General features: G+C 41.3%; 1 protein-coding gene across 1 annotated transcript; it reads right to left on the bottom strand.

Annotated features, from left to right (window-relative positions):
* Positions 1–1,094: 1,094 nt before the first annotated feature.
* Positions 1,095–22,304, bottom strand: plcd3a (phospholipase C, delta 3a). Its single transcript, XM_080043587.1, has 15 exons — positions 22,054–22,304; positions 14,543–14,710; positions 9,550–9,778; positions 8,046–8,175; positions 7,155–7,380; positions 6,200–6,401; positions 5,678–5,822; positions 5,300–5,452; positions 4,759–4,911; positions 4,152–4,302; positions 3,884–4,000; positions 3,459–3,637; positions 2,937–3,072; positions 2,521–2,670; positions 1,095–2,428 (listed from the first exon to the last, which is right to left on the bottom strand). Exons 1-15 carry the CDS (start codon positions 22,151–22,153, stop codon positions 2,286–2,288), a joined length of 2,382 nt encoding a protein of 793 aa, XP_079899713.1. The 5' UTR covers positions 22,154–22,304; the 3' UTR covers positions 1,095–2,285.
* Positions 22,305–24,384: the final 2,080 nt, after the last annotated feature.

Raw genomic sequence — 24,384 nt, 5'->3', positions numbered from 1 at the left:
CATTTTGCCTCAAGATAGATTCAAACATTGAAGCTTTTGACAGGAGGCATGTGATGGGGGCTGATAGAGCTAGCCACTTGAATAACAGCCTGGACTGGAAATGTAACATGGAGGTTGCTGTCTACTAGAAGAGACAGAGCAGACTTTAGTTTGTCAGGAATAATTAGATCCCTTCGATGTGTGTCAAATGTTGCATATCTTATTAAAAGCTATTGTGGACAGTGCCATTGCTAAATCTGTTGGGGCAGCAGCATCAATCAAACAGATAAGGCTCTGTATTGCTCTGCAGCTCCTGGTGTAGGTTGTGGAGAGAAGGATGGTGCAAGCTGCTGAAGATAATGGACAGCAATAACCTTCCGGTCAGACAGCAGTGTTTTGAGTGGGAGGCTCCTTCAGCTTTGTTGTGGGTGTGCATAGGCCCATAGGCTACAGCAGGAGTACTATATTAAGAACAACTTTCCAGGTTGTACGAGGTCCCTTTGACTGATTGCACTGTTTGATTACCTTTCTTCTGAAAAGGGGCAGCTGATCTGGACCAAAGTACATAACTTAAGTACTACAGCTGAATTGATTGATTCTTTAGGTAAATAGTTGTTAGGAAGTGACCAGTCATCATGGTGCCAACAATGGTTCATCAACATCTAGAATGCTATTACTGCTTTATTACCTTATACAAATTATAAACACTATCCAACAAAATTAATGATTAAGGATGTGTCACTGATTTAGTGTAGTAGTACATAATTTACTGACAATAAATAAAAAATGCTTTATTAGAAATTTGTGGGCCTATGACTTCAAGGGTCCTCAAACATAGTGAGTTCATCAAAAACCTTCTATTCCTTTTGGAATAATGAGAAGGTCGCTCTGATAAAGACGAGATGGCTGAAACTGTTCGCTAATTAAAGCATGGTGTACAAATAGCATCTTGCATGAATAGCCTTGGCCCACATGCAGTCTTCTGGATCTCCTGCAGCTTAGAGTTTATCCACCCTATGTCTTTATTCATGGCATATGCAAAAACAGCAAGAAAAGAGCTCACACAGCGATGTGTTATTAGTTCTTTTATGAAAACAGAATTTTCTCTTGTACACATAATAGCACCTGCCATTCTCACAACACTGGCTATAAGCTTTAAAACTGCAAAGTCATACAACACTCACCATGTAACATGCCACTGAAGCCTATCCTGATCATATACACTGTAATTACAACAATGCATGTGCAGCACCCTTCATTACTGCAGCACTTTAATATCATGGAACCTCCTTAAAAGGGAGTTAAACAATTCCCCCTAAAGCCTACAGTAATTGCTGTTTGTATTAAATGGTGGCAATTAGTGTTAAACCACAATTATCTTGATCTGAATGTTGGCATTTTAGTCAAACACAATTAGACTGATCACCTTATTCTGAGGAGTGAAATGATAATTAGGCAAATTATTGTTTTAAGAGCACAAGTAAACATCTATCTGGAAGTTAATACTGTTTATATTTCACGTTAATACACCAGTCGTGGAAATATGTTGTCATTTGTTCCAGAAAATAAAAAAACGTTCTCCTGAGAGAAATTGAAAGTGCCTGGTGTCTGAAGCAGCAAGTAATACTGAATATGTTGTTCGACCTTCATGGACAATATAACCTATGACAGTTTATATACACAATATATATTATTATTAAGTAATATTTAAGATTATTTTAATCACAGCTTGTCATGCTTGCTTCTCCTACTTAACAGCACTTATGAGTGCTTAAGTAAGTGCTGTTCTTTGTTAAAACTACCGTCATTCTTTTAAGTGTTAGCATAATACTCAAGTGTTAAAATATTTCTCTAATCAAACATTCAAAGTGATGAAACGACACACCTTCACTCTGTCTGACAGATTAAGTGATAACCTACACTGTGTGGGTTAACGACATTCAAATTAATACTTTGTAACAAATGCCCTTTATCAGTGTGTTCATAAACCACAATCCTCTGTGCCCTGTTTCCAGAGCACTCGGCACTGATAAGACCAGATTCTCCCCACAGTGCATCCAGCCCGAGGCGTTTCATTCGCTAAGAGTTAAGTGCGCTTATCCATCTCTAATAAACGTCATCTCTTCTCCCTGCACTGGGGAAGTTGCTCTTTGTAAATTGGACCACTTAAGGTCTGGAACGGGAGACCCAGTTGGCCTCAGCTGCAGCAGCACTGTCTTCTATTTATTTCTCCTCTCACTCAGAGCTCCCATTTTTCCAAAGCCCTTTGTCAGGAAATGCAGCTTCCTGTATCCGTCTGATGCGTGTCATGCCTTGCCTTTGGCGGTGGCCATGCGCTCGGACACTGTTTTGATGGGAACTCCCTTGCGCTTCACTTTGACGTGGATGAAGAGTGTGGCGGGGGATAGACTGGAACCATCCGCCTTCAATAAATGAACATGTCGATAACCTAATAGGAAGGAGTGAATAACACACATTACACACAACATGCCACATAATTAGCTGTTTTATTAAATGTACGGGGGGATTCATAATGCTCACCTGTTCGTAGGCTTGTGAAAGGCACCGTGTACTGCCCCACAAAGTCATTTTTGGCAGTGTGATCGTGGTCTTCCACTACAAATCGCACCAGAGCCAGCTCAGGGACCTGCAGTTGGAAGCTCAGAGTGCAGTCCCAGTGTGGGTTAAAGCCTGCAGAGGGCGCACAAGAGCTTTAATATATGAACCAGTCCGTAGTCTTTCAAACAATGTAATCATGGCATTGGATTGTATATCAAAGATATGTGCAGCTTAATTGCCTCTTTTGCTTTTGGCATTTACACAATATATTCAAATAAGACTATAAGAAAGAACAGCATTACAGCATAACATTAAAGCAATCATACGTTATTAGCTCACGACTTAAAAGATAGGTTGTCATATGTTTGTAAAATAAAATAACACATTCTTAGAGTTACCATTGTTGTCAATGCGTTGGGTTTTGTTTCTTGCGTTATCAATATCGACCCCATGAATTTCCACCCACACTTGAGGGTCTACAATGGAGCTTGCCTTGTCGGTGTTGATTTTTGGCAGCTGCTGTGCAGATATTATCTGAAAAGCAAGATGTAATCAGTCTTTTTTGAATTCCATTCCGTTTGGAAATCTATCAAGATAATAGTCAAGTCAAACTTATTTGTATGGGACTTTAAAAAATCACAAATGTTCTTCAAAGAGTAAAAAACAAAGGAAGACATTAAAAAAAGAAACAAAAAACATACAATATGGAGGAACAAAACGACAATATTAAGTAAAGTGCTCACACCTATAAAGATACCTGATTTTACTAAACAAACTATGTCAAAATTGCATTGCACTGTGACTGGTCAATAGACAAAAACTCTGTGTCAGACCATATCATATGCTCTCAAATGACTCATCACAATTGTGACTCATTTAAAGTTGGATTTAAGTCTATTTGAAAATATGTTTCCACGCACTCGTATAGTCAGCTGTGTGGGGATGTGCCCGGGGCCCCCTCCTGTGATCTCTGGGTTAAAGTTGGAGGTTGGGCTGCACATGAAGCTGGGTTTGAGGATGTATCCACAGCGACCGTTGGGCAGGAAGCGACCCTGGTTTAGGTCCATCTGCTCCCCTGGTGTCTGGAAGTTAAGAGCCACTGCACAGCACAGAGAGAGAGAGTGCAGTCAAAACCCTTTCAGCCTCATTGAAAGGTGAAATTACAGTCAATTAATCAGTACAAGCCGGTGAAATCCATGTGTTGTAATGTAGCAGCAATTTGCAGAAATGACTTCCTTTGGCACTTACTGACCACTTGATGTTCTTTTCAAATGAATTGCCTAAATGTTGCTGCCATCTAAGCAGGCATCTGTACGCTTGCAGTCTGTATATACTGTATACTAACCCATCTGGGAGCCTCCGTTCCACATTTCCTGAGGATCATAGTTGGATGATTGGAGACGCTGGCCTGAGGGGTAGATCCGGCTCAGCTGCCTGCTGTTGTGTCTCACAAAAAGCTTTCCTGAAAATGAAAATATATTGAAAGAGAGAGAAAAAAGAAACACATGCCGCATTGGAGGCCAATTACATTTGTTGTAGCATCAGCTGCAGTAATGAAATTTCGTAAAATATTATTACATGTCAAGATGCACTTATTTCCACTGACACTATACCTGTGTCTTTAATGAGCTTGAGAGCATCGCTTTCGGAGAAGGAGGACATTTCATTCGAAGGTTTTTGAGAGGCATTTTCAAAGCCACGGAAGGGGACACTCTTGCAGTACACCACCAGATCTGACAGCTCCTGGCTCAGTTTAGAACAGACCTGAGCAAGACAAAAGGCAAACAAAAAAGATAATGAGTTGATTATTAACAAAGTCAACTAACTGTAACAGCGTCTCTGGCCTAATTACAATGTTCCTAAACTAACTTTTTACTATTTTTTTTCCCTTGACATGAAGTCACACAAAGAGTATTGATATTAAGAATACATAATATACAGTGGCATAAGCTGTTACACCTTGAACCATTTAATCCAGTTTAATAATTACAATAGGTTCATTTCAATAGGTACATTATACTAGGACCATTTTTAATAAATGTCGGTCAGAAGTTGTAGGAGGTTAGGTTTCCCATCCAGTTCACATTGTAAAGTCTTTGGTTCCATTGTTTCAAGGAAGGGGGATGAGCTATAAGACACTTTTTGTTTTAATTTGATTGGCTATTAATAAACGAGCTCTAAGCATATACATTTTTGTTTGTCCCCTAACCCTGTGCTGACCTTTGCAGGATCCTTCTTGGGTGTGTTCTTAGTGCTGCTGACTGATTCGTCATCAGAGCTAGAGGAGAAGCTGGCACAGCTGCTGTTCTTGCCCAGCTGGCCCAGGTGAGGAGAATGCTTCTTCCCTTTTACCAGAATACGCCATTTCAGCTCCTGCAACGAAAGGGCATCAGAACATATTACTTCATTAGAAAAACCAGACAGGCTTAAAAATAAAAAAAACAAAGGTTCCAGCTGTGTGTGTATACTTGTACAGGCATCTTCCGTGAGGGGTCAGTTTTAGCTTTTAACCATCATAGTGGGGATTTAGATTATGTTTTTTTAAGGTTAATGTAAGAATTAGGTTTGGGTAAGGCACTAGGGGAAATCTTCACAAAAGTACAAGTGTGTGTGTGCGTATGCGTGTGTGTGTGTGTGCATACGTATGTGTATGTGTGTGTGTGTGTGTGTGTGTGTGTGTGTGTGTGTGTGTGTGTGTGTGTGTGTGTGTGTGTGTGTGTGTGTGTGTGTGTGTGTGTGCGCGTGTGTGTATGCACTGTACCTCAGGAGAAGGTAGATCCTTCAGCAGCTGCTCACCGAGGGGCTTGGTGAGTAGTTTGCTGCCCAGGATGCTGCGGAGGTGTTTGGCCATGACAGCCTGCTGCTCCACAGAACAGTGATTCTCCAAGGACAGGATTAGAGGGTACGGGGATGCCTGTAGTGAGAAAATACAGGGGAAACTTGAACGCTTAGCCATTAAAATGCAATTAGATCCCATTAAAGAAATGCAGGCCTTGATACTGTAATGCTATAATATGTCAAATCCAAAATCCCACAGGGTAATTTTGTTTACTGACTGACTGCTCGCTTATTTCATTAGCAGTGACGAGGAGCAACAAGCTTAAAGAGGATTCACACAATCAAATCAAGTTCGTATTACCTTGAAGCCATACTGTGCGATGGTTTCAATGACTTCCTTGAAAGGCACCTTGGAGGTGAGAGTGTGGCCGTGGTAAATGACAGGTTCACCTTTATCTCCATCCCAGCAGTCCAGCTCTACACAGCGGCAGCCCTGATTCAGAGCCCTGGCAAAAGGAAAACACATATTAAAGCTACAGTGAGTAACCTTTTCGTATAATGTGGGTTCCATTTAAGCCATGGACAAAAGAGTTGACAGAATGTTGAATAAGCCTATCAGCTTGCCTAAAACTCTCTCAGTATTTCTCAGTATGGAAGCATATACAAACTGGTGTCGCCCCCCTGGACCTGGACGTAAAGCAGAAGGTTTTTTAGATCCATGAGCGATCACCGAAGGCTTACAACATTTAGATGCGCTGACAGTGTTGTTGTAATTACTTAGAATTCCTCATGGGGGCGACAGAAGTTTAATCTTACATTACATTTCTGGTGTGGACCTGGAACATCCTAAGAGCAATTAGATGTGTGTAGGTGTCTGAATTACTTGATGTAAGGCTCGGTGCTGCTGGCGCTGGTAACTTGGTCCTTGGTGAGGTAAGTGTTGTGTGAAGAGGAGATGAAGTAGTGTGCCAGCGGGTGGCTCATGTCCTGATGGACTCTGGAGTGGTCCGGGTTCATCACGTCGTTCTCCTGGGACAGCATGTACATGGTGAAACCGTTCTGGGTCATGAAGCGATTCTTCTGAGCTGTAAATAATGGCAAAGTCGCTTATCTTCTACTGTGTTAATGATTAACAGTGTAGTTAAGAGTTTAGTTAAAGGGTTCAAACAACAAATAGTAGGACTGGGTTACATGGGAAGACACCTTATGAACACAATTTTTTTTTTTTTTTATAATTTATAGAAATTATTTGTAAATAATATCTACACGATAGAATGTAAGGAAATCATGCAGAACCTTTCTTGTCTTACTCAATTCAATGATAGTTTTTTTTTGTAGTTTCCTTAAAGTGAGAAAATGTGAAATATGTGAGAAGAAAAAAATAATTCTTCTACTTTCAAATAAAAAAGTTTAAATTGACCATAAACAAAACACGCCATTGCTCAATTAAACACACTGTTTTGCTTATAGCTGCTATAGCCTTGCTTGGTCTGGTATGACCAATAAGCTATCCTGTATCAAACCACACATCATTGACATTGTAAATTGTGTTTTTTTAGTATTCACTGTAGCTAATGGAAATTAATAAGCTTAAGGAGCTTGAACTTACGCAAATAAATACAACTTTAACTCATTATCTGATCCATTCCCAAAGATATATTCTGGCATTGTATTAATTTGTATTTCAACTATAGCAGCTTATTGCTCATTCTAACAGCAGCAGGGTCATTTTGCCTCAGTGTTCAGAACAGCATTTCACACGGTTAAATCACTGTTTTGTCAGTCAGTCAGGTGTTTTGTGTATAAGTGTTTATGCAGAGCCTTTAATAGCTGCCTACCCCAGTCATTGAGCTCATAGGTGAGTATGAGGCTCTGAGCGTGATTCAGCGAGGCGTCTTCTCCCTGGTCTCCCAGGAAGTCTCTCAGCTCGGCGGTGGCGAGCACACAGCCGTTACCGGAGTAGTGTCTGAACACTGCGTCCAGCTCGGGCCGGCGCAGCAGCTCCCTGCAGAACTCCTCAATCTCTATGTGATCCAGACGGCCATCGCCGGAGCGGTCAGCCCTCTTCATGGGTTACAAGGGGATTCAGGGGATGGGTTAAAAAAAACACACAACACAATGGACCGCACACTGAGAAAGAAAAACACCTTTCAAACACGATAAGCTTTTATTTTTTTTAAGGTGTGCTTCAAATTCCTTATGGGTGAAGAAAAGAATCTCCATATTAATTCAACCCAGTTGAGTAAAAAAACACATTCAAAATAGGATTCTGTTGAAAAAAGGCCGGTTTTGGAAATTGCATCGGAGGAAGGAGCTTTATAAACCGACAATTCAGCCTGTAATAGAGCGCTGAGGGACATAGCAGGCAGCAGTAATCCCCCTACAATAAAGAAATAACTGGCTCTTGATTTGTTGTGGGAAGGGATAAAGAGTGTGTGTGTGTGTGTGTGTGTGTGTGTGTCTGTGCATGCATGCATGTGTGTGTGTGTGTGTGTGTGTGTGTGTGTGTGTGTGTGTGTGTGTGTGTGTGTGTGTGTGTGTGTGTGTGTGTGCGCGTGGCATGTGGTTGGCTTCCAGCTGGATTGGTGAATTGAACACAGACTCCAGTCCAGACCCTGGGGTTTCAAAGAAAAGCTAAATCTTATATAGATTACATCCACTGACCATGAGTGGAGGATATTTTACAGGCCTTTTAAACACACGTATAATGCGCGGGGAGGGAGCCTGACCTTGAATAGAGAGCGTGCGTATTGCTCGCTCAGGTCGATGTTGATCATCTGGAGAAGCCGCTTCACCTCGTCGTAGCTCATCTTGCCGTCCTGGTTTTGATCCGCTCGCCTCAGGTAGCCTCGGATCCAAGTGTGGACGGTTAAGGAATTTTAAAAAACAAATTTGAACCTAAAGACTAACAGCCTAGCAGTTACGGCAGGCTTTGGATTATACAGTAGATGCCTATAATGTGGAGATATACACTCAAATCTTACACTTAACTGGAGTATGTCTCCCGGTGTGGAAAGAGCGACATCAAAGGGTCTCTCTACTAAGCGTCTTTCATATCGCAGCTTTTTTACATGTCAATACACCACTCAGCACACATTGTTTGCCCTGTGCTCTTTCTGGTCCCACCCAAGCTTTCTTCCTTAATTTCTTTACCTTCCCTGCCCATTTGAGGAAAAAAAACTTCCTCAAAAGCACACAATGCAACGCAGTAATAATTTCTCCATTATTTTAAAGTGATCCCTTGCCAATGGAAAAAAAATGCATTTTGGAGTTCAGCTGATAGCTAATAGGAGCTCTGAGGCCGGTCTGAGTCAACAAGTTATCTTGAAAACAAGCCTCAAACATGACTTCATGACAAAATGAAATCAACACCTCTCTGAAACAGTTTAAAAAAAACCTAAGCACTACAACCTTCGTGAAGGTAGAATTGACTGCAGGGCTGCTGTATTTGAATGCTTTAGTGTTAGCAAGGTGTAACTAATAAACGAGCACCTGATCATGATTATATGCACAGTAGTGAACGGTGATGCCAAAATTGTTTGACATTGTGATCAATTGGCAGACAAGTTAATTCATCTGTTGCCTAAAAATCTCTTGTGCATGAATGTAATTTTAAACACCACTGACAAGGCTATTGTTTGTTGGCAATTATTTATGTCATCCAGCTCTTGTTTCTATGCAGGAAGAATGCAATTACTGCAAGCTTTGCCAAATGGATATAATGTAATGTAACTGCATAAAACAATAGCAACAAGAGACTAATTTTAGTCCATTGTCACCTGCGCGAGCAGTTGTGCCAACCATCAACACAGGGATCCCACATATGCACATCGCACTGATGACAAACATCACAGAGGCTGCTGTGAGTCTTCAGTATGAAACATAATTAACAAGACGACGAAAGCCTGTTAATTACCCTGACGATTTACAGGTTCTCAAAACTACAAATATATCATTACAGAACGAGGCAGAAATGAACAGTTTAAAGTTATAAACGACCTGATGCCTACACTCATATATTATCCTCTGGCTATGAGGGATTGTGATATAGTCTCACTATATTTAGACGGGGCTTTTTTTTCTAGTCATTACTGTCCACCTTAGCTATGCTGTGTGGACGTGGGGTTACGCAACACATGTGACAGCAGCAGCACAGTCAGTCCCTGGCAAAGCGACACTGTCAATTTTACTGTAGCGTTTTGGAAAAATTGGTGCAGGATGGAATCAGGATATTGGTCCAGTTTTTCCTTCTGACTCATGTTGGCCACGTGGTCTTTGAGAGCGCGGAGCCCTCGCACCCAGCGGCGAGCCTCGTCCGCACAGGGGCACAGCAGATCCAGGCTCTTGCGGGCCCCTCTGAAGACCACGGTGAAACACTGGTTCTCTGGTACGGAGCCTGACAGACGCCTCAGAGCCTCGGACTGGCAGCCTTCACGCACACACTCCACCTCCGTCACTGCGACTAATATAAGAGAAAAGGGAAAGGAAAGAGGCAAAAAAATATATATATATAAATCAATAAAAGTTGGTGTTTTGTCAAGTGCAGCCGAAGGTCAAGGTTTTTTTTTTTTAGAGATTCATAAATCCCAACCAAGCAGCACAGAGTGACACAGCAACGTGATTGCAAACTATAACATTCTCGAACAGGTTAATTTTAACCTGCAACTTCATGACTCTTAGCGGCACAGTGTGTGCCCTGCCAGTCAAAGAGCGGGGGGGGGGGGGCTGTGCTAATGGTGTTATGATAGTTATTATCTCTATGCAGTGGCCGCTGCACTCAGGATAATCTGGAGGTTTACCTTTATATTCCTAGTGGCATGACTTAAAAAAATAATTGTACTTAAGAAATGTTTTCATGTTTTTAATTTTAACATTTTAGGTGTTTCTGTTTTTGAAAAGTGATATATTTACAGCTTCTGCTTCGTTCTTTGGTTGGATTGTTCACCATTCTTAAAATATACAGGCATATTATTATTATCATACATATAATAGGCAGACCAAGTCCTTATCTAGGTGTGACTTTGTTGTAGTAGCCAAAAGCTTTCTGATTTACAACTTCATACGATCTGTTTATCTCGTATTTTCAGAGCTTTGATGTGTCCAGGGCAACGCTTTGCTGGCCAGAAAAGAACACACAAGGCACACACAAACACCTACGGATCCCTAACACAACAACTTTATTCAGCACAGAAGTTCCTCTATGTTCTGCGCTGGGATGCCTGCAGCATGGTGATCACTCAGTTGGGTACTAAGCAGTGTCTGCCCCTGACAATAGACTTATTCTCTTGCTGGAGGTCACAAAGCCTCTGTCGTCCACCTCTTCAAAATTACTCCACATTCCTCCACTGTGGTCCTCCCAGAAACATGGCAAAAGTGGCATGCATGTGCGTGTGTCCGAGAGTGTGTGTTTATCTTTGTGAGAACCAATTTGAGTTTTAGAACTTGAGTGAGGACATTTTTGGAAAGTAAGGACATTTTGGCTAGTTTTCACCTCGGAACAGGCCTTTATAGGGCGGTTTGAGGGGTTCAGACCAGGTTTTATTAAGGTTCAGATATGAATTGGGTGTAAGTAAGGGTTAGTGTAAGAGTTGGGGTTAGGCATTAAGTTTTGATGGTTAGGATAAGGGGCTAGGAAATGCACATGTCAATGAGTGTCCTCACAAGTGAAGCTGTGTGGGGTTAGGGTTAGGGTTAGTGTGTGTGTGTGTGTGTGTGTGTGTGTGTGTGTGTGTGTGTGTGTGTGTGTGTGTGTGTGTGTGCGTGTGCATTCGGTGTGTGGTCGTTGTGGTTTCAAAAGCAGCAGGAGTGCTAAGCGTTTACTTCTATGCCAAGTGCTTTCAGAGATACATAGCGCTGAACTGCAGGCGTCAGATCACACCGGACCTGAAGAACCGCCTGGAGCACGGAAAAGGGGAACCAAGCCAACAGCTCATCCCTGGATTTGCACAGACACGCACTTAAAACACAGACAGATACGGTCCCCACCACAGCAGCAGCCTGCCCTGCTTTCACACCACTGGTTGCCATCATTGTAAGGAGTGTCACAAACAAACTGCAACTTGACCACTCTTGTGTCTATTTTTATGTTGCAACTGCAGCGCAATCAAGACGCCTCCTCCCCCCCCCCCGACCAGAAAAACCAGCATGCAGGGCCCACGTAAGGCAAGCAGGGTTAGCACTTTACTGCATTCCAACATCAGGATGGACAGCACAAACACAGGAGTGCTGGGAGAGAGCTAAAGGTCAAGCAATGAAGAAGAAAATTAGAAAGAGAGAGGGGGAGAGATTGTATGTTATTTGTGTCAGATGATACCTTTCAAAACGAGGTCCAAAAGACTGTTATGTAAAGAAACTTTAATGTTCAATAAATAGCTCTGTGTGATAGCATTCTCTGCAGACTTTAAGAACTTGTTTGAATCCCCTTATTTTTCTTTTACTGTGTTTATTCAGCTGACCGCAAGCCAAACCACTGGCACAGTAAAATGCATTCAAACCCAACCTGCCAGAAATTGGTTTTCTGCCTGAATTTTATTTGTTTGTTTCCTTTTATCTGCTGTGCTGTAAACCATAAATCTCACTTCATTTTTCAGTTTTGTTTTGTTTCCCCTTTTTCTTCCGACTTAAAGGTCACTGATTACTCCTATACCCTTTGGCTGAGATAAGGCGTCTTCCAATAATCACCAGATGTATTTCTTTCATAACCAGAATATGATCCACTTTAATAATAATAATAATGGATTGGATTTATATAGCGCTTTTCAAGGCACTCAAAGACGCTTTACAGGGTTCCAGGTTCCATTCATTCACACACAGTCATACTGGTGGTGGTAAACTACCATAGTAGCCACAGCTGCCCTGGGGCAGACTGACGGAAGCGTGGCTGCCATTCAGCGCCTACGGCCCCTCCGACCACCACCTCAAACATACAGCAGTCATAGTTTTGTGAAGCTTTAAGCAAATACAATTTGACACTCACTGACACTATGCATGGCTTTATAACTTCAGGGTAAGTGGACATTCTAATCACCAAACTCCAGCTGGGAGAAGATCTGAGTTGAGCAAAATGTGAAGATGATCCAAAAAGTCTTCAATTATTAACATATGCAGACACTAAACAGACCCCCAACATCTTCTGTTCTTTAGCTAGAACTAAGAGCGTAGTGAGTGAACCTATACTCTAACTCTACAGTATTCTCATGTTTTTTTCCTGTTTAAGTACATTTTGTCCTGTTTCTTATTTAGCGGGGTTCTGGAGCGCATGATTAGTCATAGGAAACAAAAAACCTCTTTAGGCGAAGTTAAGGAAAGGGCGTGAGATAGAGCCAAGATAAAACAGCCATGAACAATAAACTGGTTAAATGACTCACATCCCAGTCCACCTTGTACAGGAAAGCAGGGCTGGACTGGGACAAAAAATCGGCCGTGGCATTTTTGGCCATGGCAGCTCACCATGATTTTTTATACGATATGCGGAGGCAGGGGCGTTGCACCAAATTTTGGAAGTCCTGATGGGCCCTCTGAGAGGCGGTCTTACAATACAAACACGTAAAAGCTATGTTTGTCTATAAACGTATGAGTGACTGGTCCCTCTCTGAGCCAGATAACAACACAATGTTTCTATTGATGAATGACCAAATCATTACGCGTACTTGAACACAACCCCTGGTCAAATGACTCTTAAAGCGGACCTATGATGCTTTTTGACTTTTATGACCTATAAACGTTGTTATGATGATTCATAGTCATGCTTAACCATACTAAATTATCAAATAATGACTTACATGCATTTCGACGTATTCCCTGCTGACCGTCTGGGGTGTCTGTGCAGAGCACTAAACACTATTCTAGCCAGTCGAGAAGTCACGTGTTCAAAGCGGTCTACCCTTCCGTAACTTTGTGACGTCGCATGTAACTTTGTGAAGTCACCACGCGGATGTTTCCATGTATGGTAATGCTGTCCCTGTTCGCGTCTGCCTCGCGCCCTTATAGGTCCATGCTCGCGCTTCCCGCCACTGAAAGTGTTCCGGAAGGAAGGTAACCAATCACAACAGAGTGGGGTTTGCAGGAGGGGGGAGGGGAGCGGAGATGGCCGATCACAGACGGAGGGAGCGGAGATTGCCGAAGCACACACACTCAAGTGTTGACAGGACGTGCTGGATCGGAAAAATAAGAGAAAGAGCTTCCCGAAAATCTACATAGTTTTTTGTGATGTGATTCGTGTCAGGTTGCTCTATAGCAGTGTAACACAAGAAATTAAGACCAGAAAAGTAGTATAATAGGTCCTCTTTAATAAACATGCACACACACAGTGTTTCTCACAGGAATTTGGTAGACTGTGTCGTGGACCCTGGACCTTCTAGGGGGGTCCGGGGGAATGCTCCCCCGTAAGATTTTTTTTTAAATGTTAAAGTAAAATTCATCAATCTGGTGCACTTTGAGGAGAAAACTAAGGCTAAATCAACTGTTTCCTATGTAAGCTATTTAGTACGATTTTCTGGAATAATTTATAGACACAGAATGACCAAAAAGCAGAAAGAAGAAATGTACATGTTTAAAAAATCCAGTCAGCTTCGGGAATTTTTTCCCTTCGGTTGTATTTTTTAATGGCCCAATACAGGCCCCTGATCTTCGTAGCCCCGAACAATGTTATTTAAAAAATAACAAATGTACTGACGAATGAAAGGCCCCTGATATCTGTTTTTTTTCCCCTAAATAACATTTATCTGGGCCTTCAAAGATCAGGGGCCTATATTGAGGCAGTAAAAAAAATAAAAAAATATATTTTTATTTTTTTGGGTGCAACCCCCCTCTGCCTTGGGCCCCCCCAAGCCTGTCCACAGTCCGACGGCCCTGAACGTAACTGACCATCGTCAGATGCTCATAATTACCAAGTAGAAGTTGAATGCGTGATAATACAATTCAATGCAGCCTCTGAATGGGCGGCCCTCTGCTGTGTGTGTGATTGGGCCAGGCCCAGCCTGAAACCAATCATAATGAGTAATGGCCCGGCCCAAAATGCCTGCCGGCCCACCGGCATTGCCCGGTACGCCCGATGGCCAGTCCAGCCCTGCTGGAAAGCCTGCTGGGTTGATTCTACATGTAGATTACTTGTTCTTCTCTTTTCATTCTTAGAAGTCCAATTCCTATTCACTCTCTCACTTTACGAGCTTATTTACCTCTAATCATCTAACCCTCCTCACAAAAGCAAGGTATGAGTAACACTCACATGTTTGCTGGGCTTTGGCTTTGCGGGAGGTCTTGGCGGACTCACACCACACGGTGAGTCCATCCTCCATCAGACGCAGGTTTCGGCTCTTCTGCCACCTCTGAGAGCGAACCTTCACCATGTTGCAACCTTGCATCATCGTGTGTATGTCCTCGTTGTCCAGCAGCCCTATATTGCAAACAGAAACACACACACACACACACACACACACACACACACACACACACACACACACACACACACACACACACACACACACACACACACAATTACATAATTTTACACACACACACACACACACACACACACACACACACACACACAAACAAACAATTATACACACACAACAAGACAGGAAGTTTCAATGTAAAAAGAAACTGTGACTCAGTTTGACGTTGTGTCACAGTATGTGTTTTACAGTGACGACATAGAAGCTTAATATAGGAAAGTTTATCAGAAGTTCACATTGTCGTTCATTATAGGCTATCTTGTTCGTTGTTGTTAAATCATAAAAATCACTACTTTATGATAAAAGTATTTACGCAATAAAGTTTATAAAAAGTTATGTACTGTATAGTAGGGTAGCACAGATACATCTTTATTTATCTCAGTCATTTTGTAGTCATATTGTTGTGTTGTTTCTACAGCTACAGCATGCTAGCAGCTATGTGATGCTATGATTAGCCACAGCTGTGCTTTGAGCTAAATTGCAAAGTCAGCATGCTGACATGCCCTAACATGCCCTAAATGACAATTCTCACATTCTGGTGTTTAGTCAATGATCACTGTTGTTCATCTTATTAGTTTGGTTATTAGTGCGCTAATATTTGCTTATTAATTTGGAACAAATAGCCTACAGCAGCCAAGCTACAGGGAATGCCATTAGTTCGTATTCAGTAGGCCTGCTGGACAGATATGTGTTTATGAAGATCACCAGTTATTAGGTTACAATTTATCCTGAGGGAAACTCATAAGGGCCTTAATATTTCCCTGAAAACAGACTTTGTAGGCTAACTTATGTCTCAAGCTGACCTTAAAAAATATAGTCAACACTCTTCTGCTTATACCATAAACCCAAGGTTGTGTTTTATATACAAACCTTGGATTATATGACAGGCATTCATACTGGTCCTAGAGGAGTTTTCAGAGTGATTGTCTTGTGAATTCACTTTCATGTTTTCGTAAAGTCATGATTCTCTTTTTTTAAACTTCTGGTCTAGACTTCTTAAAAAATGAACAACATACTTTCAATTCAGAATAAAGCTCAGAGAAAATCGAATCCTGTAGTGAATCAGTCATGATTATTTGTGGATTCATTTCTCTCTTGGGGCAGTAGCAAGCCAGCAGCAAAAAGGATAGAGTATGGAAAGTGATTCCCTGGCTGAACTGTTCATTCTAGTTCTCCCTAGTTATTATCGATGGAAATGCCATCAAGACGCTAAAAACCAAAGCAGAGCTTCAGGGCGGATTATTATTAACGGTTGTGAGCACTGAAAGGAGCAGGGCCGGTTTTAAGGAGAAAATAAAAGATGAAGGCAGGAAACACACATACGAAAAAGTAAATAAAAGCTGAGAGCTAAAGCATATGTATTATTGAAAAGCATGTGCTGTTTGATCCATGTGCTTTATCTTGTAGTAATTAATACAAATAAATTATCCACAGAGACAAATGTTTACATGAGAAAGCATTTTGAATACATAGCACAGGGTATTATTATTTGTTTTACATAAGCTGGTTTTGGTTCAATAAGGACCAAAGTAGAGCGGACCAGTTGAAGAAATTAGTAAAACCATCAGTCTATCGACAATGCAGTAAACTGGTTTGATTTAAATTTAAATTTTGCAAAACAGGTGCAAGATCTGTCATAAAATGTACTGAAAACACGTTTTTGATGGTTTAATTAGACGACAGCTTTACAGTTCACGTGTAGCCTACTCCGAAGTGTACAAGGACATTCAGCTATGCTTCATTGCTCCTTTTGGAGGGATGAACAGGACCTCTCACAGAGAGGCTTTTCTCTTTCAGGGACCACTCAGAGGAGAATTCCAAACAAACTCTCACTCTTGTCAAATTAGTCACCTCTGCTTTCCTCTAAAGATGTGTCCTCAGCTGGCATACTTTCTTATATTTTCCCCCCTTTAACCACAGTCCTCATACTGTCAGTGCCGAAAGGTTGACAAAGTTCCTCTGAGGGCCCCCACAGCTATAGCTCTCAGCCCCCTCCCCCAATCTGTGTAGCAACAGAAACTGGAGCCTTGGATTTCTCTCCCCATCACGGTCGGACACAAAGGAATCCCCCTACCAGGCCCTCCATCCATAACAAGGCTGTTTTCCAGGCCGTTACCACATGCAAGGCACTCCCACGAGCAGAGCACATGGAGCTGATTAACTGCAGGTCATTGACCACGCTAAGCTGCCCTATCAACCTTAACTGCCTCTGCCCTGGACCCACCACTTCACCTTTTGTTATTGCCTCTCCAGCCTCGACCGCATTCTTGTTTGCCTACCTGCATGGTTTCACCATCCAACCACAACAAGTTAGCACAAGTCTGCAGGAACGGGCACAGCACTGATTTCAATGCACGGTTTATTCAAACAGAAGCACATTCACATTTTGATAGACTGTAAGCTTCTGAAAGCCTATTCACGAAACTGTAAATGGAGGGATGGGCACAATTATTGAGGGCTTCACCGTGTGTTTTCCTTTTCATGGTCTCCTGGTGAAAATCTGCTTGACATCCACTTTGTCACATGGCCAAGGCAGAGCCTGTTTTCTAGGGCTCTGGGCCAAAGGCCTTGCATGCCGACTGGCTAGCAACCGTGCTGATTTATTCTCATGCAAGCATTTCAACAAGGCACCAAGGAGTTATTAGAAAAAGCAGTAGAATAAGAAAAGACGGAGTGAAAGGAAAGTATACAACCATGCTAGCTGCTTTGACCTGACAAAGGTGCTAGCAGCAGTGGGACAGCATAGCGTCATTTTGGTACTAAATGCTAACTTTAACATGCTGTCACTCACAGAGATGATGTTAACTTGCTGATATTTCACAGGTTTGAAGTTCAGCATGTTAACCATCTTAGTTTAGAATGTTAGCATGCTAACATTTTCATATGCATGCACATCAGTCATTGCTTCCATTTACACTTCCAAGGCCCCTTGCATAGACTTTGGTCTTAAACTAAAAACTTGGACAAACTGAAACGCTAACCCTTAAGATGACACAATATAGTTAAAGCTAAAGAGATCTCCACAGGGATTACAATGAATCCTATGGGGAAACGATATGTGTTCCAAATTTCATGCTGACAGTTGTTGAGACATTTGTAACTAAAACCACAAATATGCACCTCATAATGCTACTAGTAGAAAAAAAGTCAGAGGATCACCAAGGTCAGTTTGGTTAATCCTCTGAGGACCATGTCCAGTGTCATGAACTGAGACTTTCATGACAATCCATCCAATAGTTCACTTTCACTGGAACAAAGTGGGTGGAAAAAAAACTCTGCCATATCTATTGCTTCTAGCATGGGTATAGGCCTATACATCTTTTGAATTGGAGCTCCATGTGTGAACAACTGGCTTGAAGCAAAAAGGAAAAAATGCTCCTGCTGGATCAGCAGTGAGACAGCGATACATTTTTAATTTTTTTTCTAAATCAATCCCATAAGGAATATTTCCCTGGGGGTGTATCTATCGACACTGTGCCTCCAAACTGAGAGGAGGATCAGAAAGAAAAAAAGTAGCGTATCAGCCGGTCAGTAATAGATTGAGTTTGCATGAGTCGTCTTCACTCAGGCCCCCACATACCAACTCCTCCTGGGACACGGTTCACGTTTCTCTCAGCATAACGGCACATCACGAGAGCCAGCCGGCCAGGATTGATTCTACACTCGCTTAAAGATAGAGTTGGGGCGTTGTGGATATGATACTGGTGGTAGAGGCCCAATTAAATTTTCTGAACTCCCACAGCTGCCCCCTCACCCCCGAAGGAAACGGCTCAGGCTGCAAGTAGGGCAGCCGTCTCTTGGCTGTGTATCTTATGCCAGGTCCAGTCATTAAAGAAAATGATGCCCTGGGAACAGCTTGACAAAAAAAAAGAAAAAGAGGGCTCGACTTCTGGAGGAGTGGCTTTCTGTGGAATCGTCTGATCTGGGGAAAGATTCTCTAGAAAAATTATTTCAAACAAGCTTCCAATGCAGAATTGCAAGATTTTTTCTTTTCTTTTTTTTGGACACCATACAGTTGAAGTGAAGATGAAAGCATGTTAACCATCTCAGTCTATCTTAGTGTATTCAGCTGAGAAAAATGGGCAGAAATCACTTCCCACATTCTCTTTGTCTTTCCTAATGAATGGTAGCCTGGCTCCGCCCACCTACCTACTTCCACTCAATTTTCATTTCACTTCAGTAGTCAGTCTGGGGCTGGGGTGTGTTCATAGAATCCTGCTCGTCCAGATTTTTGGTTATCCAATCAGCGAACAGAGCGAGTGGCTGAGAACGATGACGTCAAAGTCGCACTCCAGTTTCAGTTGAATGCTGCGTTCCTTTATACTCAGAACTCGGAAATTTCCGACTTGGTAGTTCCGAGTTCCGACCTGTCTGTGTTCCAGTGCATCTGCTCGGGAAAGTATGGACGCCTACAACCTTTTTCATCCAAATAACTAAACGTTAGGCTCTAGCAAGTTACCGTTGCCAGGTACCGGTAGATCCATAGACTACAATATGTTGTGAAGTCGGAAATTTCCGAGTTCCCTGTACAACTGGAACGCAACGTCAGAAGCCGGCTCATGACATACGTCACGTCCAAACGTTATGCGATTGGTTGGCTAATCCAGAGTGGCAATGAGCAAATACAATAGTTTTAAACTTCAACAGACACCCGCCTCCAAGTGAGTGAACGTTTGCCAATTACAGCAGTTCCAGACCTTCTGTACAAATGAACTGAAGTACGATGGTCTGGTTTGACCAGGCTAGATGAATGGTGCATCATTAATTTGCTAATTAATATGCAAGATATGACCATAAACACAGTGAGAATGTAATTGCTGTGTGCACCAAATAGATTATTTTCTCATCAGCTATCACAACTTTAATATTATGGATTGTGGGGAAAATGTACATTTTAAAAAAGATGAAAAGATTGAACTTTAAGCTACTTTAACAGTGTTTGAACAGAACAAACATGGTTATCTAGAAGCCAATATCTTAAGTTGCTGGTTTCCCTCCATATTTGTAATTACACAGGAGATTGTTGTCAGTGAATTATTATGAATTATTAAGGCCAGTCTGACTTAACCTTGGCTTTACTTCCTCATTGTATGAGGTCCCGCAGACACAACTATTTCCTTCTTTACTTTTGACCCTATTAAAACCCTGTACATTGTAAAGTAAAAGGGGTAACAGTTCCCTTTGCTGCAAACTGGACTGATCATTTGACAAAGGTGACAAAAGATAAACAAATCAACATAGAGAATTGTTATTACTCAAAAATAACTAAATTATTCACTAAAAAGATATGTTGAGATGGAAAACAGAGCAAAACGAAACAGAAACAATGCATCATTATCTCACTTCTGAAAGATTACATCAGTTCAAAATGTCATTATGTTTATGAAACGTTGCCGAAGAATTAGGGTCAAATTGAGTTTTGTTTGTTGTTTTACGTGTATTTGTGGTGTCCCGTTAGCCCCCTGGACTATTTCCCTTTACCAACACAATTGTTATTGACAGTCTGCACTGCAAATACAGTCAGCCAATAAAGGTGCGAGCTGTAGGGTCATAGCTCCAGTCCAAACTCCACAGTTCACAACAGCGCCGATGACCTCGGACCCTCACTGAAATCAAATACAACTGGGACGTCTGTGGCATTCAATGTATTTTTCCACACAATCGCAGTTGTTTTATTAAAACATAGATTCTTCAGGGCCACATTCACCACTTTATCTGCAGGAAAAGGCTCAGAGGGAATGAACAAACAAGTAGTCCTTAGAGAGCACATGATGCAAAACCATTTCAACTAACGTCACGACCCACACTCTGCAAACTACTCTGTAGGAAGTAAAATGTAAAGGATTCATACCATCTTAAGAGTTTGTGGGTCAAGGTGCCACCTGACTGATTTATGTTGACAGATTGCGGAGAGGGGTCAGGGTTATGGGGGGATGGGGATTGACCTCACTGACTTCTTTATTCAGTATTAGCGTTACATTCAAATAAAGCGTTGACAGACAGTTGGGCGATGCATTTTCAGGCACAGGGGTCTAGTTTCATAACCAAAACATCATTAATGCAGAAACAAGTGTTAGAGTTTCAACATGTCCACTGTGTCAATGCCACGGCCTGGATCCACACACACACACACACACACACACACACACACACACACACACACACACACACACACACACACACACACACACACACACACACACACACACACACACACACACACACACACACACATACTAAATTGACAGGTTATTACTTAAAGGATTCTTTTAGAACATCACTGGGAAAATACTGCATATCTTTACTTTGAAATGTTGGTTCATTATAATGCATGTATAAAATGTCCAGTACCTATATTTACCGAAAAATAACTTTTCAACTGTTGTTGGTATGCTTTTAACTTAGGAAACCTACCAGAGAACATGGAGAAAAAAAAATTTAAGGACTTTTTTAAGGAGAGCATTTTAAATTTGTGTTGTATAAATATGTCAAAGGGGCATGCAGAGCATCTTCGGTTGGCCTGCATTCTGCAGACAGGTGCTCAGCAGGTGTCTATTTCTAGGCGAGGTGTGGCCACAAACTGAGAGGGAGGGAAGATGGTGTGTAGAGCCTAATTCACAGCAGGGGCTAGTGAGGATACACACACACACACACACACACCACATTGTCCATTTCAGCTGTGTTTGACATGTCATCAAGCAGTTATTATCTCCTGATAACAAAGGATATAATTTTCAAAGCTATCTATATACAATTCCTACTGATTCCTCTGATTAAATCCACACTGCTACTCAAGTTTTGAACTTGGGCTGCAACCAGGCAACTAAGTCACAGACCGTAAACAATTAACAATTAAATTTACTTATACTAAACTACAAGAGTAAGTGGTAAGTAGGCCTATGTCTTGAGTCAGCAAGGAAAGCCAGTAATCATAGAATTTTGAAAGGATGCAAATTTAATAAACACCAGGAGCCAACTCAAATAACTTTATAGCTATGGTGAAATGTAGAAAATGCCACGATAAAGTACAACATACAGTATATCACTCTAACCCCTTGCTCAAATATGAACTTCACAAATAATACCATTAGTTTGGCCAAACTCACAGTATCTACACACAAATTAATATTACGATGGTCATGGGGATAGCACATGCAGGATAAAAACACTATATTTCCACACACGTTTGAAGGTCCTTATACTGCCTTTTTTATGGTGGGTTTATCTCAGGCTGGAGCAGACAGTTAACTTTATGGAAGCAGAAGTTTGGAGGTTTCCTTACCGCGCCTCTTGCCGGGGTCCACCGTCTTCTCTGTCCCTTTCCTCCTCCGCTCCTTGGGGATAGGACTGGCGTTGGCCGGTGACTTACCGCTTCCCAACATTTCTGAAAACTTATGGAAAGCTGCAGCGAAAACACTTACTGCACGCTACAACTTAAACCAACGAGACTGGACCGTTAAATGGTCCGTCTGATGGGTGCAGGTGTCTTCCCGCAAGCGCACGATTTGTACTGTCCCGAAAAAGGGGCCTGGAGCTCAGAAGAGAGCGAGTGAGACAGATAGAGACAGCCAAGCGCAACAGTTATTCCTCTTCCACATGTTAAAAAAAAAAAGTCCCTCCCCGACGCGCTTTACGCACGCCCTCACCTCCTTCCATGAACCACACTCTGCACACGAATGATAACTTTTTAAAGTTCCCATAATGCATATCGATATTTGACAAATATGAAATTCTGATTATTCATAAATTATTGAATATTCATTTTGCCATCTCTGTTCACCCTTCATTAAACCTTTGTAGCATATTTTTAATATCATTATCATTATTATATATATGTATATTTTAATTTAAAAACAATTGAGTCTTTTCACCAACATCATGGGTCAAAGCCACACATCATCTTTGACTTTATGACGTTAAGTTAATAGAAAGTTTTAATCTTCCCCAATATTAAAGAATAAACATATCAAAACTTTGTTTTCTAACTTTTTATAGAAAAAGAAGTGTTCACCAAAGTATTGAAACTGAAATATATGGTCATTTCCATCAATTTTGTGCAGTAAGGACACTAGCTTAAGTGGAACATCAATGAATTAATATATATATATATATATATATATATATATATATATATATATATATATATATATATATATATATATATATATATATATATATATATATATATATATATATATATATATATATATATATATATATATTGGCTATATATGATATACATGGACCTAACTGTATTTGTAACTTTTATATACAATCTATGATTTGTACCCACCAGACAGTGGTCATCCTTATACAAACTTTGTATGGTTGTGTGTATATGACCACTGCCTCGTGGGTTTATTCATATGCCACAGCATCCGTGGATATTTTACTTAATTATTTTATATTTTTACAGGTGAGGTTCATAGGACGACGCATGAGAAATGTGTGGTAGAAAGTAGGCTTCACATTATAGGCCTATCATAAGAAATATTTTTTTTTGCAGGGATGATGGATCAAATTAAACGGACACTTATGGCAAAAATACAGCTCTACACATAACTTAATGGAAATGCTCTTAATGACAATATTTTTGGGGGGAATTTGGTAGAAATATTGTCAGTAGTTTGTAGAATAAAACCAAAATGTTCATTCTATTCAAACATATGCCTATAAATAGTAAAACGAGAGACATCGAACATTTGGAATTTCGAGAGATGTGTACTCCCCTTTCTTCCAATTCTCTATGCCAATCAGCTATAGTGCAGCGCCCCCTGTTGGCCATGAAATGAAACTGCAAAACTCTCAAAAACAACAATAAATTCGGTTGAAGTCAAATGAACCATATGCTGCCAGATAGGCTATATGGGCATGCAGTTAATCTAAACTGCAGTTGTATCTAAACGGTGAAGTGCTGTGTAAAGGATCTTATGAATGGAAGGAAAGGTGCCCACAGTAGCACAACACTGGCTGTAAACTTAATTAAGTCTTTGTAATGGAGTTATAACAAAGAGCATAGGGACAGAGCTATGGGCTGCTGGTCCTATCAGGATCATAGATAGTATGGGATAGATAGTACAGGATGAGCAGAGAAAATGTGACCCTACAAACATACACACACACACATACAGACAAGCAGGTTTGATGGTCGGGGGTGGCATTTAATGTACTATTTTTATTTCACTCAGTAATTTCATGCAGTTTAGGCCTAATGTGTCCGTCACACTCTTGAAAATAATAATAATAATATTAAAACCACCAATCTGGACTTTCTGTTCTCGTACAAAATCTAAAAAAGCACAACCCCCCTGTGCTGGGACAAGATGGACAACATCAGTCATTGCTTTCCATTTACACTTCCAAGGCCCCTTGCATAGGCCTATAACAATTTCTATCTTTCATCTCCTTTCAATTGGAGCCACAACCATGTTAGACAGGGTGAGAGATTAAGGCATGCCTACTAATCCTCGCAAGCTGTGATCTATGCAGGAGACAGCTTTGGTTCTGTGGCTGCAACGCTCCTCCATTGGAGAATACAGGAACCCCTTGGTAGGATTTCTCAATCTCTGTGGTCATTAGGTTTCATATTAACCCGAACGTGTCACCTCTTCCT

This window comes from Ammodytes marinus (assembly GCF_949987685.1).
Source record: "Ammodytes marinus genome assembly, chromosome: 16".
NCBI classification, from domain to species: Eukaryota; Metazoa; Chordata; class Actinopteri; order Uranoscopiformes; family Ammodytidae; genus Ammodytes; species Ammodytes marinus.
Note: the sequence above shows the minus strand (reverse complement) of the source record. Positions and strands in the feature narration are given on the sequence as shown.